Source organism: Salmo salar, chromosome ssa02 (genome assembly GCF_905237065.1).
Source record: "Salmo salar chromosome ssa02, Ssal_v3.1, whole genome shotgun sequence".
NCBI lineage: Eukaryota > Metazoa > Chordata > Actinopteri > Salmoniformes > Salmonidae > Salmo > Salmo salar.
In genome coordinates, this window is record NC_059443.1 from 16,373,289 (window position 1) to 16,401,009 (window position 27,721).

At 42.7% G+C, this 27,721-nt stretch overlaps 1 protein-coding gene across 3 annotated transcripts; it reads left to right on the forward strand.

The window, feature by feature from the left end:
• Nucleotides 1–27,721, forward strand: LOC106575322 (nuclear receptor ROR-alpha A-like). Of its 3 annotated transcripts, XM_014151790.2 has the most exons (11): nucleotides 1–533; nucleotides 8,980–9,009; nucleotides 21,957–22,042; nucleotides 22,154–22,295; nucleotides 22,473–22,796; nucleotides 22,896–23,125; nucleotides 23,587–23,719; nucleotides 23,860–23,967; nucleotides 24,699–24,809; nucleotides 25,695–25,804; nucleotides 26,553–27,721. In XM_014151790.2, the coding sequence occupies exons 1-11, from the start codon at nucleotides 473–475 to the stop codon at nucleotides 26,709–26,711; spliced, it is 1,494 nt and encodes a 497-aa protein (XP_014007265.1). In that variant the 5' UTR covers nucleotides 1–472; the 3' UTR covers nucleotides 26,712–27,721. The 3 variants fall into 3 exon arrangements, with proteins under 3 accessions (XP_014007265.1, XP_014007276.1, XP_045554568.1); XM_014151801.2 differs by lacking the exon at nucleotides 8,980–9,009; XM_045698612.1 differs by lacking the exons at nucleotides 1–533; nucleotides 8,980–9,009 and adding an exon at nucleotides 9,357–10,203.

Here is a 27,721-nt window from a genome sequence, read left to right on the forward strand (position 1 = left end):
AGCGCGAGCTCGGGACGACAGCCAGGGCGCAAAGAGCAAGCGGGTTGAAACCGGAGTAGCCTGAACTGCTTGTACAAGGAAGTTCGTTGCAAAAATGTAGTTGGCTGATATTATCCTCACGTGAAGACAAGACGGAATATGGAGAGAGAGTGACAACAGAGAATGACAAAATGATAAAGACGTCAGAGTAAATGAGCGTACTGACTCTAACAGAGATGGTAGTGTATGTTTTAAAGCGCATGCGCCGTCGCTGTCTCTAGAACAGCAGGTAGTTCTATATATTTAGAATTAAAGATCCAAAGTTGTTGAAGTTATTTATGGTGCCTTGCATACTAAGTGCATAGCAAAACGTGCGGTAGAATAGACAATAAAAAGGGGTGTGTAGACACGCTTGTCCCAGGAGTGTGAAGTGCGCGTAGTGTGTGTTAGAGCCAGGTGCAAGCACACGCAGTTTGTTTTGACGGGGGGAGTTATGGAATATGAGGAGCCCGAATCACCGGAACACATCACTACAGAAGAACCAATCAAAAGAGGTGAGATATATTATCTTGATTATTGATAGGCTAGGCCAAGTGTATTCATGTATAGGCTATGGTAGGCTAGGCCTAGTCTATTCAGTCATTTACATTTCACAAATGTCAATTATTTGCAGATGCAACTATTATTGTTTTAGCTATACATTGTGGATTGGGTGAACTGAAAAGGTCACAGAATTGCATTTTAAATTAATGCACATTTAAAGGTGAATGCATGTGTATGTGTGCACATTGCAATATACTCTGTGTGTGTACGTATGTGTGCTTGTGTGTGTGTGTGTGTGTGTGTGTGTGTGTGTGTGTGTGTGCTTGTGTGCGTGGATGCACACACACAGACACACCTGTTTGCCAGTCTATACCATTGACTATTGTGTAGTGTGAGCACACCTAAGGATTACAGAAGTGCTGTATGAGTTTTGGTATACAGTCACTGCCCCTTTCTCCCTCTCCTCCCCCATCACCCTGTCCCCTCCTTTAAAAGAGCCTCATTCTAATGCTTATCTCTCCCTTCTCTCCTCCCGTTTCTCTTATCTTTAGCTCCTTCTCCCTTTTTATCTCTTATCCCTGTCACTATGTCTCTCTCTTACACATTAGTTGTCTCGTTCTCTCTCTCTTACCCCCCTCACTCTGTCTTTGTCACATCACCAAGGCTCCCGCCCTCCAAATTCTTTCTCTGCCTTCCCCCTCATATCCTCCACTCTTTCTCATCTTGCCTCATTCACTCTCCCTTCTCCCTCCTCCCATCTTCCCTATCCCTCACTCTTTTTCTTCTTAGCCCATTCACTCTCCTCCCCTCCCTCCCTACCTACCTCCTCCCCCCCTCCCTCCCCCTCTCTCTCATTAACTCACCTCTCTTCTGTTGTCCACCTGATGGTGTAACTCTTGCTCCTTGAGGGTAAACATGGCAGTAATCCTCTATAAAACCAGGGATTAGCTCTTAGCTGTGTGGGCCTGTTTTGGGCCTGCTGCATTTCCCAGCACTACACAGTCTAAAATCAAACCATGGCTTTCAACTTAGATTCCTTCAGTCTCTATCACACATACTCCATAGTCATTCATTAAATGATGTCATCCATCAGGCCTAAACCACAGGTGTCAAACTCATTCTATGGTGGGCCGAGTGTCTGCGGGTTTTAACTCCTCCCTTGTACTTGATTAATCAATGAAGGTCACTGATTAGTTAGAAGCTCCCCTCACCTGGTTGTCTACTCTAGGTCTTAATTGGACACAAATTGAAATTCAATAACAAGAACCAGCAGACACTGGGCTCTCCATGGAGTGAGATGGACACCATAGTTCAATATAGGCTACAGACTCAGATTGATATTTTCATCTTTATTCCCTAAATTTAACCAGGTCTGGCTGAGAGGGTGCACTGATACAAATATCCTGCAATGATGCCACAGTTGTCCTCTAGATACTTATCTGGCTTTAGAACCCATTAAAACCCTTTCTCATGGTGCCGTGACAATGCATGCTACTCTCTCTGTTACTCATTGATAGGACATCATGATAGCTATACAGTTATGCAACAGAAAGCTACTCTCTTCTATACTGTGTACATACATGCACGCACACGCACACACACGTAAATGCACCAGCAGTCGCTCCCTTATTACATCACATTGTGTGTGGAGTGTGTGTGGGGAGCTGATAATGTGTAACATGCAGCGGTTATCTCTCTGTGTGTTCTTCTGTCACTCTCCAGCCTGCAGCTGCTATATCTCCATACAGAGTAGGATAGAGAGACGGGGAGAAGAGAAACCCCTGGAAACAGCTTTTGATTAAATAGCGCCGTCTAAATCTTAGCAAGACTTCCATTGTTAGATAAAGCATTGATTTAAAAAGACAGAATGCTGCTGTTTGATTTGATTGAGAGAGCAAGGGAAATAGACAGATAAGGAGAGAAAGAGAGCGATAGAGAGAGATAAGATGGGGTGGGTTGGTATTGATGCTGACAGACCTGTATTTTTGAAAAGTAGAGCACATTGAGGAGTTAGAAGAAGATAGCGGTTTCCATTGCCTTCATGTTGGTCTTGTGTAACATGGCCTCTTAGTCCCCACACTGTGGCTTGGGCTGATACTCAGTGGCATGGGTCAGGTGTCACTGCAGTTCTCACTGGAATCAGATCATTAGCACTTAGGTTTAGGATTTAGTTTAGTTTGGAATCACATGAAATTGACTCATGATCCGACAGCATGGTTGACGTTCTTCCACTGAAGGTTGAAAAGCGACTCAAATCCTTACTTTTTGCGTACAATCGCAAACGGCAGTGTGTGTGTGTCTCTGCGTTTTCTGAGTCTAGGTGTGTATGTTTTCTGTGTGTGTGTCAACTGCTCTGCTCTCACCAGACCTCTGTGTTCTGCTTATGAAGCAAACGTGATTTGATGAGGAGGGGAAACAGAGGGAAGCAGTGAAAGCCGCAGCAGATCTTCTCTACCCCAGACATAAAGACCCAGGCTACCTCTGCCTCTGTCTGCCTCCACCCAGCGATGCTTATCTCCCCTGCCCTCTCTCAACACACACGCACACACACTAAAAATACACACCTCAGCTTGGAAACAACCCACATACACACACCCAGTCTAATATGAACTTTCTCACAATTGTGGTCAGAAAGCTAGACTCCCACCTTCCTCCACTATAACTGTGTCTGTCTCTTACTCACCAAGGTGTGTGTGTATAAATGTGTGTGTGTGTGTGTGTGTGTGTGTGTGTGTGTGTGTGTGTGTGTGTGTGTGTCTGCGTGTGCCTGAGAGAGAGTTCAAACTCCATCCACACTCTGCTTGTGTCAGCTCCTACTCTCCCAACTGTCTCTTTTTCAAGGCTCTTCCACACCAATTAATTTTGTACAACAGACACTATAAACACATCAGGCCCTGTGTGCAGAGGCCCAGCATCATCCTGGCATAGATTCAGTTCTCCTCTGTTGTGTCAGGGAGACATAGACTCAGTCCTCCTCTGTTGTGTCAGAGAGACATAGACTCAGTCCTCCTCTGTTGTGTCAGGGAGACATAGACTCAGTCCTCCTCTGTTGTGTCAGAGAGACATAGACTCAGTCCTCCTCTGTTGTGTCAGAGAGACATAGACTCAGTCCTCCTCTGTTGTGTCAGAGACATAGACTCAGTCCTCCTCTGTTGTGTCAGAGACATAGACTCAGTCCTCCTCTGTTGTGTCAGAGACACATAGACTCAGTCCTCCTCTGTTGTGTCAGAGACATAGACTCAGTCCTCCTCTGTTGTGTCAGAGAGACATAGACTCAGTCCTCCTCTGTTGTGTCAGAGACACATAGACTCAGTCCTCCTCTGTTGTGTCAGAGAGACATAGACTCAGTCCTCCTCTGTTGTGTCAGAGACATAGACTCAGTCCTCCTCTGTTGTGTCAGAGACATAGACTCAGTCCTCCTCTGTTGTGTCAGAGACACATAGACTCAGTCCTCCTCTGTTGTGTCAGAGAGACATAGACTCAGTCCTCCTCTGTTGTGTCAGAGACACATTGACTCAGTCCTCCTCTGTTGTGTCAGAGAGACATAGACTCAGTCCTCCTCTGTTGTGTCAGAGAGACATAGACTCAGTCCTCCTCTGTTGTGTCAGAGACACATAGACTCAGTCCTCCTCTGTTGTGTCAGGGAGACATAGACTCAGTCCTCCTCTGTTGTGTCAGAGAGACATAGACTCAGTCCTCCTCTGTTGTGTCAGAGACACATAGACTCAGTCCTCCTCTGTTGTGTCAGAGACACATAGACTCAGTCCTCCTCTGTTGTGTCAGAGACACATAGACTCAGTCCTCCTCTGTTGTGTCAGAGAGACATATACTGCGTGCACAATTATTAGGCAGGTGAGTATTGTGTTCTTATCATTGTTTCTATTCACATTTTCGAATTCCAAACCATATTAAATTGAATGCTTATTGGATTTAATCATTTTCAGGTGATACGTATTTGTGTAAGGAGGGAGGGTGTGGCGAAAGTGAATAACACTTTATATCAAGGTGTGCATAATTATTAGGCAGCCTCATTACCTCAGGTAAAATGGGCCAAAAAATAAATTTAACTGACACTGAAAAGCCAAAAATGTAAAATGCCTTTCAGACGGATGCGACACTCTTTAAATAGCTAAACTATTGAGGTGTGACCACCAGACATTCAAACGTTTTGTTGCGAATAGTCAACTGGGGCGCAAAAAACGCATGGGGAAGAAAAGATGCAAATTAACTGCAAAAGACTTGAGAAGAATTAAACGTCAAACTACCAGGAACCCATTATCCTCCAGTGCCACCGTATTCCAGAACTGCAACCTACCTGAAGTGTTCAGATGTACAAGGTGTCAAGTGCTCAGAGACACGGCCAAGGTCAAGAAGACTGAAACAAGACCAGCACTGAATAAGATTCACAAGTTGAAGCGTCAAGATTGGGCAAAGAAATACCTGAAGACAGATTTTTCAAAGGTTTTATGGACAGATTCAATGAAAGTGACTCTTGATGGACCAAATGGATGGGCCCGTGGCTGGATCAGTAATGGACACAGGGCACCACTTTGAGTCAGGTGCCAGCAAGGTGAAGGATGGGTACTGGTATGGGCTGCTATCATTGAGGATGAGGTAGTTGGACCTTTTCGGGTTGAAGATGGACTGAAACTCAACTCCCAAACCTACTGCCAGTTTCTGGAAGATTCTTTCGTCAGTGGTATAGGAAGAAGTCCTCAGCATTCTAGAAGGCCATGATCTTTATGCAGGACAATGCTCCATCACATGCATCCAAGTACTCCACTGCTTGGCTAGCCAGCAAGGGCCTCAAAGATGCCTGAATAATGACCTGGCCCCCTTCCTCACCTGACTTAAATCCTGTTGAGAACTTGTGGGCCCTTCTCAAACGTGAGATTTACAGTGATGGAAGACAATACACCTTTTTGAACAGCATTTGGGAGGCTGTGGTTGCTGCTTCAGCGAAAATTGATCGTGAACAGATCAAGAAACTGACAGACTCCATGGATGGAAGGCTCATGGCAGTTATTGAAAATAAGGGTGGCTATATTGGTCACTGAATATTTTTAAAAGGTCAAAAATGTTATATAATTGTCATTTTGTGTTACTTATCTGTTACACTTACTCTAAAAATTGAGAATAACAAGTGAGTTGAGAGAAATTATTTTTGTAATTTAGTTGCCTAATAATTCTGCACACTAATAGTTGCCTAATAATTGTGCACACTTATATATTTCCCTGAGAAAGACCAAACTCACTTTTCCTTTGTTAAACATTCAGGTTTGAGGTTCAATAACATTTTGGATTGACTGAGAGCATTGTGTTTGTTCAACAATAAAATTAATCCTGAAAAATACAATATGCCTAATAATTGTGCACGCAGTGTAGACTCAGTCCTCCTCTGTTGTGTCAGAGAGACATAGACTCAGTCCTCCTCTGTTGTGTCAGAGAGACATAGACTCAGTCCTCCTCTGTTGTGTCAGAGAGACATAGACTCAGTCCTCCTCTGTTGTGTCAGAGAGATATAGACTCAGTCCTCCTCTGTTAAGTCAGAGAGACATAGACTCAGTCCTCCTCTGTTGTGTCAGAGAGACATAGACTCAGTCCTCCTCTGTTGTGTCAGAGATACATAGACTCAGTCCTCCTCTGTTGTGTCAGAGTATTAGACTCAGTCCTCCTCTGTTGTGTCAGAGAGACATAGACTCAGTCCTCCTCTGTTGTGTCAGAGAGACATAGACTCAGTCCTCCTCTGTTGTGTCAGAGACATAGACTCAGTCCTCCTCTGTTGTGTCAGAGACATAGACTCAGTCCTCCTCTGTTGTGTCAGAGACATAGACTCAGTCCTCCTCTGTTGTGTCAGAGACATAGACTCAGTCCTCCTCTGTTGTGTCAGAGAGACATAGACTCAGTCCTCCTCTGTTGTGTCAGAGAGACATGGACTCAATCCTCCTCTGTTGTGTCAGAGACAGACTCAGTCCTCCTCTGTTGTGTCAGAGAGACATAGACTCAGTCCTCCTCTGTTGTGTCAGAGACATAGACTCAGTCCTCCTCTGTTGTGTCAGAGAGACATAGACTCAGTCCTCCTCTGTTGTGTCAGAGAGATATAGACTCAGTCCTCCTCTGTTGTGTCAGAGACATAGACTCAGTCCTCCTCTGTTGTGTCAGAGACATAGACTCAGTCCTCCTCTGTTGTGTCAGAGAGACATAGACTCAGCCCTCCTCTGTTGTGTCAGAGACATAGACTCAGTCCTCCTCTGTTGTGTCAGAGAGACATAGACTCTGTCCTCCTCTGTTGTGTCAGAGACATAGACTCAGTCCTCCTCTGTTGTGTCAGAGACATAGACTCAGTCCTCTTCTGTTGTGTCAGAGACATAGACTCAGTCCTCCTCTGTTGTGTCAGAGAGACATAGACTCAGTCCTCCTCTGTTGTGTCAGAGACATAGACTCAGTCCTCCTCTGTTGTGTCAGAGAGACATAGACTCAGTCCTCCTCTGTTGTGTCAGAGACATAGACTCAGTCCTCCTCTGTTGTGTCAGAGACATAGACTCAGTCCTCCTCTGTTGTGTCAGAGAGACATAGACTCAGTCCTCCTCTGTTGTGTCAGAGACATAGACTCAGTCCTCCTCTGTTGTGTCAGAGAGACATAGACTCTGTCCTCCTCTGTTGTGTCAGAGACATAGACTCAGTCCTCCTCTGGTGTGTCAGAGACATAGACTCAGTCCTCCTCTGTTGTGTCAGAGACACATAGACTCAGTCCTCCTCTGTTGTGTCAGAGACATAGACTCAGTCCTCCTCTGTTGTGTCAGAGAGACATAGACTCAGTCCTCCTCTGTTGTGTCAGAGAGACATAGACTCAGTCCTCCTCTGTTGTATCAGAGACATAGACTCAGTCCTCCTCTGTTGTGTCAGAGAGACATAGACTCAGGCCTCCTCTGTTGTGTCAGAGAGACATAGACTCAGTCCTCCTCTGTTGTGTCAGGGATACATAGACTCAGTCCTCCTCTGTTGTGTCAGAGACATAGACTCAGTCCTCCTCTGTTGTGTCAGAGACATAGACTCAGTCCTCCTCTGTTGTGTCAGAGACATAGAATCAGTCCTCCTCTGTTGTGTCAGAGACATAGACTCAGTCCTCCTCTGTTGTGTCAGAGAGACATAGACTCAGTCCTCCTCTGTTGTGTCAGAGACATAGACTCAGTCCTCCTCTGTTGTGTCAGAGAGACATAGACTCTGTCCTCCTCTGTTGTGTCAGAGACATAGACTCAGTCCTCCTCTGTTGTGTCAGAGAGACATAGACTCAGTCCTCCTCTGTTGTGTCAGAGAGACATAGACTCAGTCCTCCTCTGTTGTGTCAGAGACACATAGACTCAGTCCTCCTCTGTTGTGTCAGAGAGACATAGACTCAGTCCTCCTCTGTTGTGTCAGAGACATAGACTCAGTCCTCCTCTGTTGTGTCAGAGACACATAGACTCAGTCCTCCTCTGTTGTGTCAGAGACATAGACTCAGTCCTCCTCTGTTGTGTCAGAGAGACATAGACTCAGTCCTCCTCTGTTGTGTCAGAGAGACATAGACTCAGTCCTCCTCTGTTGTGTCAGAGACATAGACTCAGTCCTCCTCTGTTGTGTCAGAGAGACATAGACTCAGTCCTCCTCTGTTGTGTCAGAGAGACATAGACTCAGTCCTCCTCTGTTGTGTCAGGGAGACATAGACTCAGTCCTCCTCTGTTGTGTCAGAGACATAGACTCAGTCCTCCTCTGTTGTGTCAGAGACACATAGACTCAGTCCTCCTCTGTTGTGTCAGAGACATAGAATCAGTCCTCCTCTGTTGTGTCAGAGACATAGACTCAGTCCTCCTCTGTTGTGTCAGAGACATAGACTCAGTCCTCCTCTGTTGTGTCAGAGACATAGACTCAGTCCTCCTCTGTTGTGTCAGAGAGACATAGACTCAGTCCTCCTCTGTTGTGTCAGAGAGACATAGACTCAGCCCTCCTCTGTTGTGTCAGAGAGACATAGACTCAGTCCTCCTCTGTTATTTTTACATTTGAAATGTAACCTTTATTTAACTAGGCAAGTCAGTTAAGAACAAATTATTATTTACAATGACGGCCTACACCGGCCAAACCTGGACGACGCTGGGCCAATTGTGCGCCGCCCTATGGAACTCCCAATCACGGCTGGTTGTGATACAGCCTGGAATCAAACCAGGGTGTCTGTAGTGACGCCTCTAGCACTAAGATGCAGTGCCTTAGACCGCTGCGCCTCTCGGGAGCCCTATTGTTATTGCCAGAGAGACATAGACTCAGTCCTCCTCTGTCAGAGAGACTGAGATGAGCCCAGTTGGGAGTGAGTGGGCTGATAAGGGACATGGGGCTGAAGCTACAGTAGATCATTGAACTAAGATGTGAGAGAGGAAGTGTGTCTTGTGTTCAAGCAGCATTTAACTTGTATTTTCTTTGCTACAGGAGACACTGTGTCCAAGAAGACTCATTTGAGTAAGTGTTTGTGTTTGTGTGTGTGTTTGGTTATGTGTCAATATGCCTGTCTGTTCAAGCCCATGTGTTATGTGTGTGCTAGTTATATGAGCATGCAGTGTGGTTATGTCAGGATTGCTAGTATTTGCACACGTTTGCACCTGTGCTGAAAAATGCACACACACACACACACACACACACACACACACACACACACACACACACACACACACACACACACACACACACACACACACACACACACACACACACACACACACACACACACACACACACACACACACACACACACACAGGTTTCTCTGTGGTGCCAACATCAACATTATAGCTCTGTTATGCACCTGTGGTACTTTGTACAGACAGTATTCTCCTGTTTGCTGGATTTAGGTTTGGAGATAAACTCTATATTGGTATTCTGGCATCTGGATGCAGATAGTATCAGATAGTATCTCCTTCACATGTGGTGGTGTTTCTGGGCTGTTTCTGCTCCTGACTACAACACACCTGTTAGTTTTGAGTGTAGGGAGAAAATTGAAAAATGTCTGGTCGGTTTTCATGATACTAGTTTTCACTTTGAATAATAATGATACGGATGATGGAATGTGTATCATCAGAAAGATCTCTCTTTATTTGCTGTTTCAGATGTCAGTCCATACTCAATTGGCTAGTTAGGCTGTCACTCTGTGCTGTGGGTACAGTCCTATCCTCTTGACGTGTTAGAGAAGTACAGTATATGTCCTTTCATGCCAATAAAACTTTTTTGTGTTTCGATGTATATTTGCGGGAGATAGAACGGTGGGTACAGAGAGTGGTTAAGGCTTTGAGGGTGACTAGGTGAGTGGGTTATGCACAACAAAGAACGGGAAAAAAGTTCCGTAAGAAAAGAGCGAGAGCGAAAGGGGAAAGGCCCTCTGTCTTTCACACGCACACACACACTGTGTGACTGACAGAGCGCTTGAGCAGTGACTAGCGGAGACTCTGAGGCCTAAACATGCTGTAGGCGCACTAAGATAGTCACTCTGCAAGAGAAAGGACAGACAGAGAGAGAAGAGAGAGAGAGATCAAGACAGTGACAGTGACAATTTGACAGTGATTGTGAATTGAGGGTGAGGGTGAGAACAAGAAAGAGAGAGAGAAATAGAGTTTGTGAAAGTGGGACAAGAAGACTGAGAAGTGGAGTGAAGATGATGCGAGGTAGGAGTGATGGCCTTGATTTAATGTGTGTTACTCTGTACAGCACCGTATCTGTGTGTGTGTGAGAGAGAGAGTGTATACTGTACTGTAGCCTACATTTGATGTATGTTTGTTTGGCTTTTTTTCGTCCCCCATTCTCCTTCCGTATTCCTCCAACTCTTCAAGTACATCAACGTATCCGCTCAGTCATATTCATTTCTAAACTCAAAACCTGATCATGTAAACAGACTTTTCAGAGTGATTATAGTGCGTTGTGTTTCAGCCTGTTGGCATGTCCAACATCCTCCCCAGATCCTGGTCCTGTTTCTTTCCAAAACCTCCAACAACTTGACTCTGTAGCTGCTCTTCAAGTTTACATTTCACATTTGAGTCATTTAGCAGACACTTTTATCCAGAGCCACTTACAGGAGCAATTAGGGTTAAGTGTCTTGCTCAAGGGACACATTTTTCAGGGGTTCAGGGGCTCGGGGATTCGAACAAGCGGTTAAGAGCCCAACTCATAACCGCTAGGCTACCTGCCCCCCCAAGTGTCTGTGTATTTTTGTTGCTACCTGCCCCCCCCAGGTGTCTGTGTATTTTTGTTGCTACCTGCCCCCCCAGGTGTCTGTGTATTTTTGTTGTAGTTCTTCTAGAAGCATAATGGAGTCAGAATAGAACCGTTTCGTCTGATTCTACAGGGCTGTAGAAGTGATATAATGTAACCATTTACTTTGATAATACTCTTGAAAATAATGTATATATTTCAAAACATCTTGCACAGCATTATCACTTATTGTAAAAATACACAAGTCATGTAGTTATAAAATGTCAAGGTGGAAGTTGGGCCTAATCAGTCTTCAAAATATTTGATAGGTTTTGTCTGAATATGTAAACGGTTAACTATGACTACTTGTTTAGGTTGTTTTGAAACCAAATGAGGGATCTTTGAAGCCTCTCATTGGTTAGTAAGTGGGCACTAGGACATTTAAGTGTCATTACTGTGGTCGTGGATACTGTCCTGATATGACTAAGTATTTTACCTGCTTATGTTTCAAAGACTTAAATTACAGCAACACATGTCCATGTTCTCTCACTACCACTCACACAGTCTGTGATGTGACACACGAGAACTACCACTCACACAGTCTGTGATGTGACACACGAGAACTACCACTCACACAGTCTGTGATGTGACACACGAGAACTACCACTCACACAGTCTGTGATGTGACACACGAGAACTACCACTCACACAGTCTGTGATGTGACACACGAGAACTACCACTCACACAGTCTGTGATGTGACACACGAGAGAGGAACAGGGACTGTGTAGGCTGAAGGGGAGAGAGGGATAGTGAGTTTGGCATGAGACTGTACTGTGATGTGAGATGGTCCTCTCAGAGCATCCTCTGCACCAGTTTCTATTTATGCATCCATTTGGCGCCATAGGGACTCACCCCCCCCCCCCACCGTAGCACAGCTGCCCCTCTGTGGTTGGCGTCTCAGTGTGTGTGTGGTAGTGTGATATACACTGAGTGTACAAAACATTACCAGGTGAAAGCTACCAACCCTTATGTCACTTGTTAAATCCACTTCTATCAGTGTAGATTGAGGGGAGGAGACAGGTTAAACAAGGAGTTTTAAGCCCTGAGACATGGATTGTGTATGTGTGCCATTCAGAGGGCGAATGGGCAAGTTAAAATATTTAATTGCCTTTGAACGGAGTATGGTAGTAGGTGCCTGGCGCACTGGTTTGTGTCAAGAACTGCAGTGCTGCTGGGTTTTTCACACTCAACAGTTTCCCGTGTGTATCAAGAATGGACCACCTCTCAAGGATATCCAGACAACTTGGCACAACTTTGGGTAGCATTAGAGTCAACATGGGCCAGCATCCCTGTGGAATGCATTCGACACCTTGTAGAGTCCATGCCCTGATGAATTGAGGCTGTTCTGAGGGCAAAGGGGCTGCAACTCAATGTCAGGAAGGTGTTCTGAATGATTTGTACACTCAGTGTATATCTCCTGTGTGTTTGTCACTGAATATAACATGATGCAGATGTCATTTCTAATATTACACACACTGGGTTCTAATTTTAATGTCAAGGAAGGAAAGGTTTCACCTTAGCTCCTAAACCCTGTTAGAATAATTAACACAACTGTAGACTGTTTTACAATGATGACATTACTTAAATACAACAGTGAACATTTATGCATTTCGAATCTTTCATTTTTCTCTGAGAGTGGCCCACCATCATAGCCATATAGGCTTGATTCAGGCGACATTCTCCATTCACAAACAAAGAGTCTGCTGATGCTTCTGGGGGATTCCTGTTCAGATTGATGTTCTCTTACTTCAAAATACTTTCCTTACGCTGTTGGGGGTACATACAGCTGCACACACATACACACTTCCAAAGCACCTCACTTTACTTCAAAGAGTTGATACCAAAATCTGAAGTAACACATTCACCCCCAAACATGACAAATGAAAGCGAGCAGTCACACAGTCACACGGTCACACACCCATCACCATTACTTGGTTTACCTCACAACTCATTATTGTTCCCCTTGGACTCAGTCTGGGGTTCAAAACAGCCTTTCTAAAATGCTTATGTTGAAATACGTAAGGTGCCTTTGTTATTGATTGTGAAGATTTCAGTTCTTTTTTTACTTACTAGAGCCACAGTTCTTGTGACCAGACAGCATGGTATTACTCACAAATTACACGTTCCAAAAGAACTATTCAGAGGCTCCACTCAAAACAAATTCAGTGTGATGCGTATCATTTCATTTATGATATAGTCTTCAAGCTTGTCATGTAGAGAATTCTCATGGCAATACTGTAAAAAAAAAGTTATTTATGTTATTTATCTAGGATTATCTTGCATAAAAATTTAGTTTTACACTATCTCTCAAAGCGCTTTCAATTGTATAGCTCCCACATCCACTTTCAATATAGCACCCACCTGGGTGATGCACAACTTCCATTTTGAGGCATACTGTCCCCACATCAGCTATCACCGCTCAATAACCTACCAATAACAAATACCTTACATTAAATGGATCTCAAACGGCACAAGAAACTTCAAAATATACATTCAATTAAATGTGTCTTAAATTCCAGAGATTCCTTTACTAATTAAGTTAGTATTATAAATATGTTATAGCACATTTACAAAATGTTTTAATTGTTAAGCATTAAGAGCATATTAAGGTTAAGTGTGATGGATACGTATTTGATATTTACAGTATATATATTTCTTAGTCTCAGATGTTTAATTTAAAGTCATTTCATTCTAATTATGATATTTGCTTCTATATTTTGTAATGTTTCATATTAAGGTTTTTCAAATGTGGAATGGATTCATTTATAGCAAATTTTGAAATCTACCAAGAAGTAAGTAACATTAAGGATCAGTAATCAACCTAAATACATTTACATTTATAGCTATTTTATTCTTTGATCATATTTAATAAACATTTCTGATTCCCTTTGGAACATTTTTATAGTCAAATTTGTCCAAATACTGCTTGTCAGTAATAAGAAATCTATTCATATTTATATGATTAAAAATCATATCATATCAAGTAATCGTTATCGAGACCAACATTTTATGACAGAAAAACATGAGTTATTTTTGGTCAAAACATGTCAGTGTGCCATCAATTAGATTTAAGATTTTATTTCAAAGTATTCACACAATGTTCCAATGTTATCTCAAGTAAATCTCTTACTCTCTAAGGATAACCGTATGCCCCGTGTTCTCTTTGTCATGCATCTGTATGTTGGAGGGTGTAATTCTGCGGTGTGTTTCCGTTGGAGGAAAGTTGAGGTTTTTTGTCCGTTTACAGAGCAAAATGCAGAATGCTGACAGGGGACTTTATACAAAGACAAGGGAAAGGTGCTGAATGGCACTCGCTGCTCATGTCAAAGATATTCAACCCCTTATGAAGGACAAAGGACATTTTATATGAAAGGCCCTTTTTTTATTAGGCTGCATAGCCTCTGATAGCAGCTTTCTACTGCCCTTCTGCATTAGCTCAATGAACCTTGTCATGGAAACCATCACAACCTCACTGTATTTGATTTGACTCGCTTTATGGATAATACAGTGCCTTCAGAAAGTATTCACACCACATTTTGTTCGTGTTACAGCCTGAATTCAAAATTGATTAAAGTAAGATGTTTTGTCACTGTCCTACATACAATACCCCATAAAGTCAAAGTGTAATTGTGTTTTTTTACATTTTTACAAATGAATTACAAATTAAAATCTGAAATGTCTTGAGTCAAGTATACAACCCCTTTGTTATGGCAAGCCTAAATAAGTTCATGAGTAAAAATTTGCTTAACAAGTCACATAATAAGTTGCATGGACTCACTCTGTGTACAATAATAGTGTTTAACATGATTTTTGAATGACTACCTCATCTCTGTACCCCACACATATAATTATCTGTAAGGTCCCTCAGCTGAGCAGTGAATTTCAAATGCAGATTCCACCACAAAGACCAGGAAGGTTTTCCAAGTTTTGACTCATGGGTGTGAATACTTACAGTTGAAGTCGGAAGTTTACATACACTTAGGTTGCAGTCATTAAAACTTGTTTTCAACCACTCCACAAATTTCTTGTTAACAAACTATAGTTTTGGCAAGTCCTTTAGGACATCTACTTTGTGCATGACACAAGTAATTTTTCCAACAATTGTTTACAGATAGATTATTTCACTTATAATTCACTGTATCATAATTCCAGTGGGTCAGAAGTTTACATACACTAAGTTGACTGTGCCTTTAAACAGCTTGGAAAATTCCAGAAAATGATGTCACGGCTTTAGAAGCTTCTGACATAATTTGAGTCAATTGGAGGTGTACCTCAAGGCCTACCTTCAAACTCATTTACATTTACATTACATTTAAGTCATTTAGCAGACGCTCTTATCCAGAGCGACTTACAAATTGGTGCATTCACCTTATGATATCCAGTGGAACAACCACTTTACAATAGTGCATCTAAATCTTTTAAGGGGGGGGGGGTTAGAAGGATTACTTTATCCTATCCTAGATATTCCTTAAAGAGGTGGGGTTTCAGGTGTCTCCGGAAGGTGGTGATTGACTCCGCTGTCCTGGCGTTGTGAGGGAGCTTGTTCCACCATTGGGGTGCCAGAGCAGCGAACAGTTTTGACTGGGCTGAGCGGGAACTGTGCTTCCTCAGAGGTAGGGGGGCCAGCAAGCCAGAGGTGGATGAACACAGTGCCCTTGTTTGGGTGTAGGGCCTGATCAGAGCCTGAAGGTATGGAGGTGCCGTTCCCTTCACAGCTCCGTAGGCAATCACCATTGTCTTGTAGCGGATGCGAGCTTCAACTGGAAGCCAGTGGAGAGAGCGGAGGAGCGGGGTGACGTGAGAGAACTTGGGAAGGTTGAACACCAGACGGGCTGCGGCGTTCTGGATGAGTTGTAGGGGTGTAATGGCACAGGCAGGGAGCCCAGCCAACAGCGAGTTGCAGTAATCCAGGCGGGAGATGACAAGTGCCTGGATTAGGACCTGCGCCGCTTCCTGTGTGAGGCAGGGTCGTACTCTGCGAATGTTGTAGAGCATGAACCTACAGGATCGAAACTCAACGCCTCTATTTGACATCATGGGAAAATCAAAAGAAATCATCCAAGACCTCAGAAAATAATTGTAGACCTCCACAAGTCTGGTTCATCCTTGAGAGCAATTTCCAAATACGTGAAGGTACCACGTTCATCTGTACAAACAATAGTATGCAAGTATAAACACCATGGGAGCACGCAGCCGTCATACCGCTCAGGAAGGAGATGCGTTCTGTCTCCTAGAGATGAACGTACTTTGGTGCAAAAAGTGCAAATCAATCCCAGAACAACAGCAAAGGACCTTGTGAAGATGCTGAAGGAAACAGGTACAAAAGTATCTATATCCAAAGTAAAACGAGTCCTATATCGACATAACCTGAAAGGCCGCTCAGCCTGGAAGAAGCCACTGCTCCAAAACCACCATAAAAAAGCCAGACGGTTTGCAACTGCACATGGGGACAAAGATCGTACTTTTTTGAGAAATGTCCTCTGGTCTGATGAAACAAAAATAGAACTGTTTGGCCATAATGACCATCATTATGTTTGGAGGAAAAAGGGGGAGGCTTGCAAGCCGAAGAACACCATCCAAACCGTGAAGCACGGGGGTGGCAGCCTCATGTTGTGGGGGTGCTTTGCTGCAGGAGGGACTGGTGCACTTCACAAAATAGATGGCATCATGAGGAGGGAAAATTATGTGGATATATTGAAGCAACATCTCAACACATGAGTCAGGAAGTTAAAGCTTGGTCGGAGATGGGTATTCCAAATGGACAATCACCCCAATCATACTTCCAAAGTTGTGGCAAAATGGCTTAAGGACAACAAAGTCAAGGTATTGGAGTGTCCATCACAAAGCCCTGACATCAATCCTATAGAAAATTTGTGGGCAGAACTGAAAATGTGTGTGCAAGCAAGGAGGCCTACAAACCTGACTCAGTTACACTAGCTCTGTCAGGAGGAATGGGCCAAAATTCACCCAACTTATTATGGGACGCTTGTGGAAGGCTACCTGAAACATTTGATCCAAGTTAAACAATTTAAAGGCAATGCTACCAAATACTAATTGAGTGTATGTAAACTTCTGACCCACTGGGAATGTGATGAAAGAAATAAAAGCTAATATAAATAATTATCTCCACTATTATTCTGATATTTCACATTCTTAAAATGAAGTGGTGATCCTAACTGACCTAAGCCATGGCATTTTTACTAGGATTAAATGTCATGAAGTTTGAAAAACTGAGTTTAAATGTATTTGGCTAAGGTGTATGTAAACTTCTGACTTTAACTGTATGTAAATTACAAATGACAATTTCTGTATTGCATTTCCCCAAAAATGGCAAAAATGTCTAAAAACATATTTTCACGTTGTTAATATGGGGTGTTGTGTGTCGATGTGTGAAAATAAATTATATTTAATCCATTTTGAATTTAGGTTGTAACACAACCAAATGTGGAATAAGTCAAGGGTTATGAATTTATTTATTTTTATTTAACCTTTATTTAACTAGGCAAGTCAGTTAAGAACAAATTCTTATTTACAATGACGGCCTACCAAACGACAAAAGGCCTCCTACGGGGATGGGGACTGGGATTAAAAATAAGAAATAAATCAAATATAAATGTAGGACAAAACACACATCACGACAAGAGAGACACCACAACACTACATAAAGAGAGACCTAAAACAGCAACACATGACAACAACATGGTAGAAACATAACATGGTAGCAGCACAAAACATGGTACAAACATTTTTGGGCACAGACAACAGCACAAAGGGCAAGAAGGTAGAGACAACAATACATCACACAAAGCAGCCACAACTGTCAGTAAGAGTGTCCATGATTGAGTCTTTGAATGAAGAGATTGAGATAAAACTGTCCAATTTGAGTGTTTGTTGCAGCTCGTTCCAGTCGCTAGCTGCAGCGAACTGAAAAGACCAGGGACCCATGGATGTGTGTGCTTTGGGGACCTTTAACAGAATGTGACTGGCAGAACGGGTGTTGTATGTATGAGGGCTGCAGTAGATATCTCAGATAGGGGGAGTGAGGCCTAAGAGGGTTTTATAAATAAGCATCAACCAGTGGGTCTTGCGACGGGTATACAGAGATGACCAGTTTACAGAGGAGTATAGAGTGCAGTGATGTGTTCTTTAAGGAGTATTGGTGGCAAATCTGATGACCGAATGGTAAAGAACATCTAGCCATTCGAGGGCACCTTTACCTGCCGATCTATAAATGATGTCTCCGTAATCTAGCATGGGTAGGATGGTCATCTGAATCAGGGTTAGTTTGGCAGCTGGGGTGAAAGAGGAGAGATTACGATAGAGGAAACCAAGACTAGATTTAACTTCAGCCTGCAGCTTTGATATGTGCTGAGAGAAGGACAGTGTACCGTCTAGCCATACTCCAAAGTACTTGTATGTAGGGGCGGCTAATGCAATCCAGTTGTAGCCTAGGTATTTTCTGATGCTCATTGACAGAGAGGGAAGATGATGAGGGAGGGGAAAATAGATTATATGTGTATCTGTGGACTAGTGTTGCATAACATTTATCGCTCTCGCTCTCTCCACAGTATTTCTTGCTCTCCCTCGCTATCCCCACTCTCCCTCTCTCCTTACCAGTCACTTCTCTCTCGCTCACTGTTACTCTCATCTTCTATTATCTCTCTCTCTCTCAACTCTCTCTCCCGCTTTTCTTTCTTAATTTAGATCAGTAATTCCCTCTTTTTTTCTGTAGCTGGCCTATAGCTGGTTCGGCTAAAGAGATCAGAGATGGGATGAGGGGGGACTGAGAACTCAGTGTCAATAGTATCATGTCAGTAACTGTCGAGACCATTTCATAATTTACTACAGGGAGGGGCGATTGAAAAGTCAAGTAAAGGTTGAGAACAGTAACATGGATCCACCTGCCATCCCTAGACGAGCTGCTGTTTGTTAGTGTGTAGGATGTCCCAGGCCCATAGTGCCGTCAGAGGAGACGGAAGTGTAGGAGGTCATGTTATATTAGCTAGCTGCCATCGCTCCTCATCCGCTCCAGCAATACCACCACTGGTGCTATCAACAGATGTGAAGGAGGCTGGGTAAATGACGGCTCTGATGAAGTTGGAGAGCCAGGTTAGCTGTTAGCCAGGTTAGCAGTTAGCCAGGTTAGCTGTTAGCCAGGTTAGCTGTTGATCTTAACTAGATGGATAGGGCTGCCTGGGGTAGAGATGCCTGTAACAGTTAAAGATAGGGCTGCTGTGCACATCACAGAAGATCACTGACTGGTCTTGGTGATGGAGATCTATAGATATATTTGAGAGAGAGATTTATCTAGAGGCCTGTGGTCTGTATAGGTGGAGAGATATGAGAATAAAGGACACAGAGGAAATAGACCAATATTAGCAATGTGGCTTCAGAATAAGATGAAGAAAGAGAATAGAGAGATAGAGGGTGAGTTTGAGAGATAGCGACCGAGATGGAAACACAGTTTGCTGTGGCAGTTGCAAATTATTCCTAAGCGTTTTCAATCATCAATGATCTAATGTGGAGATGAGTCCACATCCCACACCATATGTTGTCTATGGTATTGCTGATCCTCATACAGCCCTGCAGTACATACTGGTCCTCAATCCCAAATGAATGGAAAAGATAGAAACATGCATGTGTGTATGTGCGTCAACAGTGAAAGGTTGTGGGTCAGGTTGGTTTCCTGTTGTTTGAGGTTGAGAATCAGAACTGAGAGAGCAAAAAACAGAGACCACTGACATTCTCTCTCTCTTTAGCTCTCTCTCTATACAGTTTTGCAGGCAGTCACTCTACTTGTTCTATCTACTCACCCATCCATTCTGTCTATCCACTTTCCCATTAACATTCTCACACAATTAGTCAGTCTTCATGAAGTGTTGTTCAGTTGTTTTACTGCACATAGACAATACCATGCATGCAGTCTTTAGGGTTATAGTTTGTTACTCTTTTCAGATGTGCAGTATAGTGTGTATTCTATCAGATGTGCAGTATAGTGTGTATTCTATCAGATGTGCAGTATAGTGTGTATTCTATCAGATGTGCAGTACAGTGTGTATTCTATCAGATGTGCAGTATAGTGTGTATTCTATCAGATGTGCAGTATAGTGTGTATTCTATCAGATGTGCAGTATAGTGTGTATTCTATCAGATGTGCAGTATAGTGTGTATTCTATCAGATGTGCAGTATAGTGTGTATTATATCAGATGTGCAGTATAGTGTGTATTCTATCAGATGTGCAGTATAGTGTGTATTATATCAGATGTGCAGTATAGTGTGTATTATATCAGATGTGCAGGGGGTTTCTCAGTTTCACCGCTGACTGCCCTCTCTTACGGCCTCTGGGAGATTCCTGTGGCACCTGAATAGAGGGCACAAACACTTGACACACTGACACACACACACACACACACACACATTTCACACAATTTATTGCTGTACTGTAAACACAAGGGATTGTCTCACCGCTTGACAAACTAACTTACACACACCAACACAAAGAAAGACAAACACTCTTCCCGAACTCTAAAATCACAATAGAATAGCGTATTTATTTTCATATGTTCTGAATGTAATAATGTATGATTTGTTGAATGATGAGGAGGGGGGATGAGGGAGGAAGAGGGGGGGTGGGGGGGAGGAGGATGGACATTCCTGGCAGTGTCAACCAAGATGAAAGACTCTATTACTGGCAGCACTATCCTTTATGAGACAGATAGAGAGAGAGGGATGGAGAGAGCGAGAGGTGAGATGAAAGAAGGATAGTCAGAGCAAAAGAGAAGCCAGTTAACCACTTGAAAAGACTGAGGTTGACACCTTCACCTCCTCCTCCTCTCTCCATCCGCAAATATTCCCCCTCTACTGTTGTCTCTTCTGTCTGTCGCTGTGTATTTGATGTCATTCGGTTCATTTTTAACAATGTAAGAAATGCTAATGAGAGGAAAACAGAGTGTTCATTCTTTCACTCTGATTGCAACGTTTGATGACAACCAAGCAAATTGTCTCTTTTTTAACAAGCCCGTATTATTGTAGCAAAGTTGCAATATGTGTGTTTGTGTGTGTGTTTGTGTGTGTGTGTTCATGTGAAGTGTTGTTGATTTGTTAGGGGAATGGTCAAACCTCAATGGGATAGATATACTGACATACCTGCTGAACACACAACGCAGGTCTCACGTAATCAGGTGTCACGTACACAGACCAAAAACCCGTTTTCCACTCCATATTTGTGTGGTCAACCAACTTTCTCAGTCTGATTTTGTGTTAATGTTACCTCTCTGCAGTCTAGGTTTCTCTTTCCCCTTCCTGCCCTCAATTCTCTTTACCATCTATATTTCACTTTCTCTTCTCCCCCTAAGTCTCCCTAACTCTCCCTAAGTCTCCCTTATCTCCTTGATAGACAGTTCTGAATGTGCTCACACTGTACTTCTGAAAGATCTGGGTTTGGACATTGGCTACATTGGCTCTGCTGGCCAACGTAGTCCACAGGTGTTTGTGTTACTGTGAACTGTAATGTGTGTGTTAACTGTATTGTGTTACTGTTAACTGTAATGTGTGTGTTAACTGTATTGTGTTACTGTTAACTGTAATGTGTGTGTTAACTGTATTGTGTTACTGTTAACTGTAATGTGTTACTGTTAACTGTAATGTGTTACTGTTAACTGTAATGTGTGTGTTAACTGTGTTGTGTTACTGTTAACTGTAATGTGTGTGAACTGTAATCTGTGTGAACTGTAATGTGTGTGTTAACTGTATTGTGTTACTGTTAACTGTAATGTGTGTGTTAACTGTATTGTGTTACTGTTAACTGTAATGTGTGTGTTAACTGTATTGTGTTACTGTTAACTGTAATGTGTGTGTTAACTGTATAGTGTTACTGTTAACTATAATGTGTTACTGTTAACTGTAATGTGTGTGTTAACTGTATTGTGTTACTGTTAACTGTAATGTGTGTGTTAACTGTATTGTGTTACTGTTAACTGTAATGTGTGTGTTAACTGTATTGTGTTACTGTTAACTGTAATGTGTGTGTTAACTGTATTGTGTTACTGTTAACTGTAATGTGTGTGAACTGTAATCTGTGTGAACTGTAATGTGTGTGTTAACTGTATTGTGTTACTGTTAACTGTAATGTGTGTGAACTGTAATGTGTGTGTTATTGTGTGTGTAGCTCAGATTGAGGTGATTCCCTGTAAGATCTGTGGTGATAAATCATCAGGAGTTCACTATGGAGTCATCACCTGTGAGGGCTGCAAGGTGAGACTGCAGCACTACACAGCTGATTTCACACTGACCAAGCAGACATAACAAACAGACTTATTTCCAGTGGTTTCATTGGTTATGTCAATGGTCCTCTCTCCCCCTCAGGGTTTTTTCCGGCGTAGCCAGCTGCCGTCCGTGTCCTACTCCTGTTCCAGACAGAGTAACTGTCCTATAGACAGAGCCAGCCGCAACCGCTGCCAGAGCTGCCGACTGCAGAAGTGTGTGAACCAGGGCATGAGCCGGGATGGTGAGACACGCAAGCACACATAAACAAAAAGATGGCTCCTGGAAAAATAAAGGTTGAATAAATACACACTTTCAAATCATATTACTTAAAAAAATATATATTTTATTTAACCTTTATTTAACTTTATATGAGAGTAATTAAACTCAACTCCACCACAAACTGTTTTTGTTTCCCCAGCGGTGAAGTTTGGTCGGATGTCGAAACGTCAGCGGGAGTCTCTGCGTGCCGAGGTGGAGAGACACCGTCAGCAGCAGCAGCAGCATCTCCAGGCAGAGGCCCAGCCCGCCATGCCCTACCCCAGCAAGGCATGCCGTTTCCGGACACCCCACCTGCTCCAGGCCCCGGCTCTGGCCTACTCCTTCCCGGGAGAGCCAGAGCTGCCACCCTGCCCGACAGATGTGCTCCCCTACCTGGTGTGCTCCCCAGGCGAGTCCCAGGCTCCAGGTCTGGCCTACCAGGGCTCCTGTGTGTCTCCTGGCAGTGGGCACTCAGATGAGAGAGGTAAGGGAGTGGACACATACACACACTCAAAACACATAATCAGACTAACACTGTTTAATATCTATTACCCCTTTCCCCTTCTCACTCCCTCTTCTTCAGGGTTCGACTCCCGTCAGCCGTCTCCTGACCAGACGATAGGGATGGGAATTAGATCGTATGACCCAGAAGACCCCTACTGCCCTTACCGCCCCTCCCTGCTACACATAGAGGAGCTGTGTGACAGTATCGTGCGGTCCCATAGGGACACCAGTCAGTTCAGACTGGAGGAACTGCAGGCTCTGAGATGGAAGTTGTTCAGCAGAGAGGAGATCCATGCCTACCAGAGCAAGGTACTGTACCAACACATCACTGGTCTCTTATAAATCATCAGTCAGTCGTCAGTAATAAATAACAGTTTCGTTAGTAAGTTAAAAGAAGTCTGACCCCTGAAATCAAGTTTTTCATTTGACCTTTATTTAGCAAGGTAAGAACAAATTCTTATTTTCAGTGACGGCCTAGGAACAGGGGGTTAACTGCCTTGTTCAGGGGCAGAATGACAGATTTTTACCTTGTCAGCTCGGGGATTTGATCTTGCAACCTTTCGTTTACTAGTCCATAGCTCTAACCACTAGGCTACCTGCCGCCCCAGGTGTCAAGAAATCTTGTCTCTTTCTTCTCACCTCTTTTTGGAATTCCTTCTCCCCTCACATCTATCTTTTTCTCTTGTCTCCCCCTCTCCCTCCCTCTCCCACCCTCTCTCTCTCTCACTCCCTCCTGTCCTCTCCCTCCCTCCCTCCCTCCCTCCCTCCAGTCAGTAGATGAGATGTGGCAGCACTGTGCCGTGAGGCTGACTGAAGCAGTACAGTACGTGGTGGAGTTCGCCAAACGCATCCCAGGGTTCCGTGGGCTCGGACAGAACGACCAGATCACCCTGCTCAAGACTGGTGAGCCAAACCCACCTTTCAATCACTACTTACTCTACTATCCTCTCAAGAAAAGTCTTCCTGTAAGAAGTGCACATTGCCATTATTAAATATTCTCTCCCCTCTCTCTCTCTCTCCCTCCCTCCATCTCTCTCTCTCAGGTTCGATGGAGGTGGTTCTGGTCAGAATGAGTAGGTGTTTTAACACAGAGAACAGCACCGTCTTCTTCGATGGGAAGTTTGCCAGCACTGAACTTTTCAAGTCTCTGGGTAAGTCCATTGGCTCCTAGTCTTAGCTGTTGAATGGATGCTACAGTGCCCTCAGTCATTATTGGGAAAGTGAAGTATTTTTTATTCTTACGGCTCTATACTCCAAAAGTTTGGATTTTAAATCAAACAATGACTGAGGTTAAAGTGCAGACCGTCCACTTTAATTTGAGGGTACATAGCACCACCATTTTAGGGGACCAAAATGATTGGGACGAATTCACTTATATGTGTATTAAAATAGTAAAAAGTTAAGTATTTGGTCCCATATTCATTTTTACATTTACATTTTACATTTACATTTAAGTCATTTAGCAGACGCTCTTATCCAGAGCGACTTACAAATTGATTCATAGCACACAATGACTACATCAAGCTTGTGACTCAAAACATTTGTTGGATGCATTTGCTGTTTGTTTTGGTTGTGTTTCAGATTATTTTGTGCCCAATAGAAATTAATGGTAAATAATGTATTGTGTCATTTTGGAGTCACTTTTATTGTAAAGAAGATAATATGTTTGCTAACACTTCTACGTTAATGTGGAGGCTGTATGATATTGGTGTGTCTAACCTTATGATCTTTAACTTCAAATACAAACTTTTGGAGTATAGAGCCAAAATAATAAAAAAATCCTTCACTGTCCCAATAATTACGGAGGACATGATCTCATATTAACTTTGCCAATTGGTTCCTAGTCTTAGTGATGCTAACTGTGCTAACTGTGTTGTTGCAGGCTGTGGTGATCTGATGGTGGCGGTGTTCGACTTTGCTCACAGTATGTGTGCCCTGAGACTGACTGAGCTGCAGATGGCTCTCTTCAGCTCACTGGTGCTCATTAACACAGGTAAGACACACAAATGCACACACATTCTGTATATTGATACTGCAGATAATATTAGTACAATAAAGTTATAGATCAGTAGTTATAGAACAGTAAAGTCCTGGAACAGTAAAGTCATAGATCTGTAAAGTCATAGATCTGTAGTCATAGATCTGTAAAGTCCTGGAACAGTAAAGTCATAGATCTGTAAAGTCATAGATCTGTAAAGTCATAGATCTGTAAAGTCATAGATCTGTAAAGTCATAGAACAGTAAAGTCATAGATCAGTAAAGTCATAGAACAGTAAAGTCATAGAACAGTAAAGTCATAGATCCATAAAGTCATAGATCCATAAAGTCATAGAACAGTAAAGTCATAGATCTGTAAAGTCATAGATCCGTAAACTCACAGATCCGTAAACTCACAGATCCGTAAACTCACAGATCCGTAAACTCACAGATCCGTAAAGTCATATATCCTGTGGCAAAGAAGGGGGTCGAGTGATAAATGGCAGTCGGCCATTTTGTGATCTGTAGTTCTGATCGGGGTGGCCATTTTAGTGATCGGGCAGAGCCCGTTTATTAGTTCTGCCCTCACATATCTGCCATTTATCACTCGACCCCCTTCTTTGCCACAATCCATAAAGTCATAGATCTGTAAAGCCATATATCCATAAAGTCATAGATCTGTAAAGCCATATATCCATAAAGTCATAGATCCGTAAAGTCATAGTCATAGATCCATAAAGTCATAGATCCGTAAAGTCATAGTCATAGATCCATAAAGTCATGGATTCGTAATGTCATAGAACATAAGCTGATTAATGGTATCAAATGATCTATTCTATCTAATCTTTTATTTTTTATTTTATTTATTTTTTTGTGTGTGTGTGTGTGTGTGTGTGTGTAGATCGCCCCTGTCTTGAGGATAGAGGCAGAGTACATAGAATGAGGAAAGACTTGGAGGGATGCCTCAGCCACATGCTACGCAGAGACAACCAGGAGAGCCTTCAGCACAAGGTAACACACACAGGCACTTGCACATACACACGTGCACACACACTCACGCATTCAAGTTTGACGGAGTAGTGAGTGGAGAGCGTTACCAGTGGTGTAAAAATACTTTAAAGTACAATTTAAGTCGTTTTCTGGAGTATCTGTACTTTACTTTACTATTTATATTTTTCTCAACTTTTACTTTTACTTCACTACATTCCTAAAGAAAATAATGTACTTTTTACTCCATACATTTTCCCTGATACCCAAAAGTACTCGTTACATTTTGACAGGAAAATGTTCCAATTCACACACTTATCAAGAGAACATCCCTGGTCATCCCTACTGCCTCTGATCTGGCAGACTCACTAAACACAAATGCTTCATTTGTAAATTATGTCTGAGTGTTGGAGTGTGCCCCTGGCTATCCGTAAATGTTTTTTGTTTATGTTACCATCTGGTTTGCTTAATATAAGGACATTGAAATGGTTTATTCTTTTACTTTTGATACTTAAGAACATTTGAGCAATTCCATTTACTTTTGATACTTAAGTATATTTTTAACCAAATACTTTTGGACAATTTACTCAAGTAGTATTTTACTGGGTGACTTTAACTTTTACTTGAGTCATTTTCTGTTAAGGTATCTTTACTTTTACTCAGGTATGACAATTGAGTACTTTTTCCACCACTGGTGTTTACCCTCTATGACATCACTAAACAGTGTGTAGAACTATCATTGACTAGCTGTGTGTGTGTGTGTTGTCCCCAGCTCTACCAGAAGGTGTCAGTGTTGCAGTCTCTGTGCAGTCTGCATGTAGAGAAGCTGCACTGGTTCAGCCAGCTCTACCCGCTCACCGTCCACTCTGTCTTCCCTCCTCTATACAAGGAGCTGTTCACCTCCGACCTGCCTTCTGTGGACTCCCTCTGAACTCCCTCTGAACTGCACCGTACATGTTGACAGATAATTAGACATGCATACAGTAGTAGACAGACACACACACAAACACACACAGAGACACAGAGACACACAGAGACACAGACACTCAGAGACACAGAGACACAAACACACACACAGACACACACAGACACTCAGAGACACACAGACACACAAACTTAGACACACATAGACACAGACACATGAGAATGCATTGATAACATGAGATGAAATTACTTTGAATGCTTCACTTGTTGAATAAAAATATTTTTGTCATTTCAGAGAGCAATGATTTGATGAAACTATTTCAGTAGCCAATTAGTGATTGGACATTGAAGCGATTTTCATGCAAAAAAATGTTTTATAGATTGTTGTTTTGTTTTTCCTTTTTGAGAGTGTTATTTGGTCCTTGAGACGATGTATGTTATTTTGACTCAGGGTGGCTGTTGTGACTGTATCCAGACCAGTTGCTAGCTGGTATAAATGACCATATTTAGATGATCACTATGAAATCTAATGGGTGTTTTCTGAGTTGTTTTTAAATGTGTGACTTTACAGAGTCGGCTAACCCATCAGACTGAGTACCTGAGCTATAGCCCATGGGCCCCACGGTTCAGGACCCAAACACACAGTCAAGTATATAGCTAGTCTTCTCAATGGACTGTGTGTGGATCGAATTTCACCAACAATCCCATCTGTCTCTATCGAGCTTTAAAAGAGCCTGTGTGTTGCATTAAAACAGAGTCAGAAATCCTAGACAGGCAGAAATGTAAATATGAATAATCTAGAACATAAACTTGGATGCTGGGTAATATTACTGTAGGCCTACAGTATGTAGGCATTTGAATGACTAACTTTGGGCATGACTGTTATTGTAAACAGATTTCACAAACATTACCGGTGTTTCTTTAACATTCTCCCTGTTAGTTTGTCTCCTAGGTGTTACTATTGTGATTCCCATGGAAAAGGCTTCCAATAAACTGCTGACATGATTTAAAAAATGA

Bases quoted from the DNA above. Each gene is read 5' to 3' on its own strand.
- LOC106575322 (XM_014151790.2), top strand. From the start codon at position 473: ATGGAATATGAGGAGCCCGAATCACCGGAACACATCACTACAGAAGAA. The intron at 23,126-23,586 runs GTACTGTACCAA...CCCTCCCTCCAG, and splicing joins TCCATGCCTACCAGAGCAAG to TCAGTAGATGAGATGTGGCA. The intron at 24,810-25,694 runs GTAAGACACACA...GTGTGTGTGTAG, and splicing joins ACTGGTGCTCATTAACACAG to ATCGCCCCTGTCTTGAGGAT.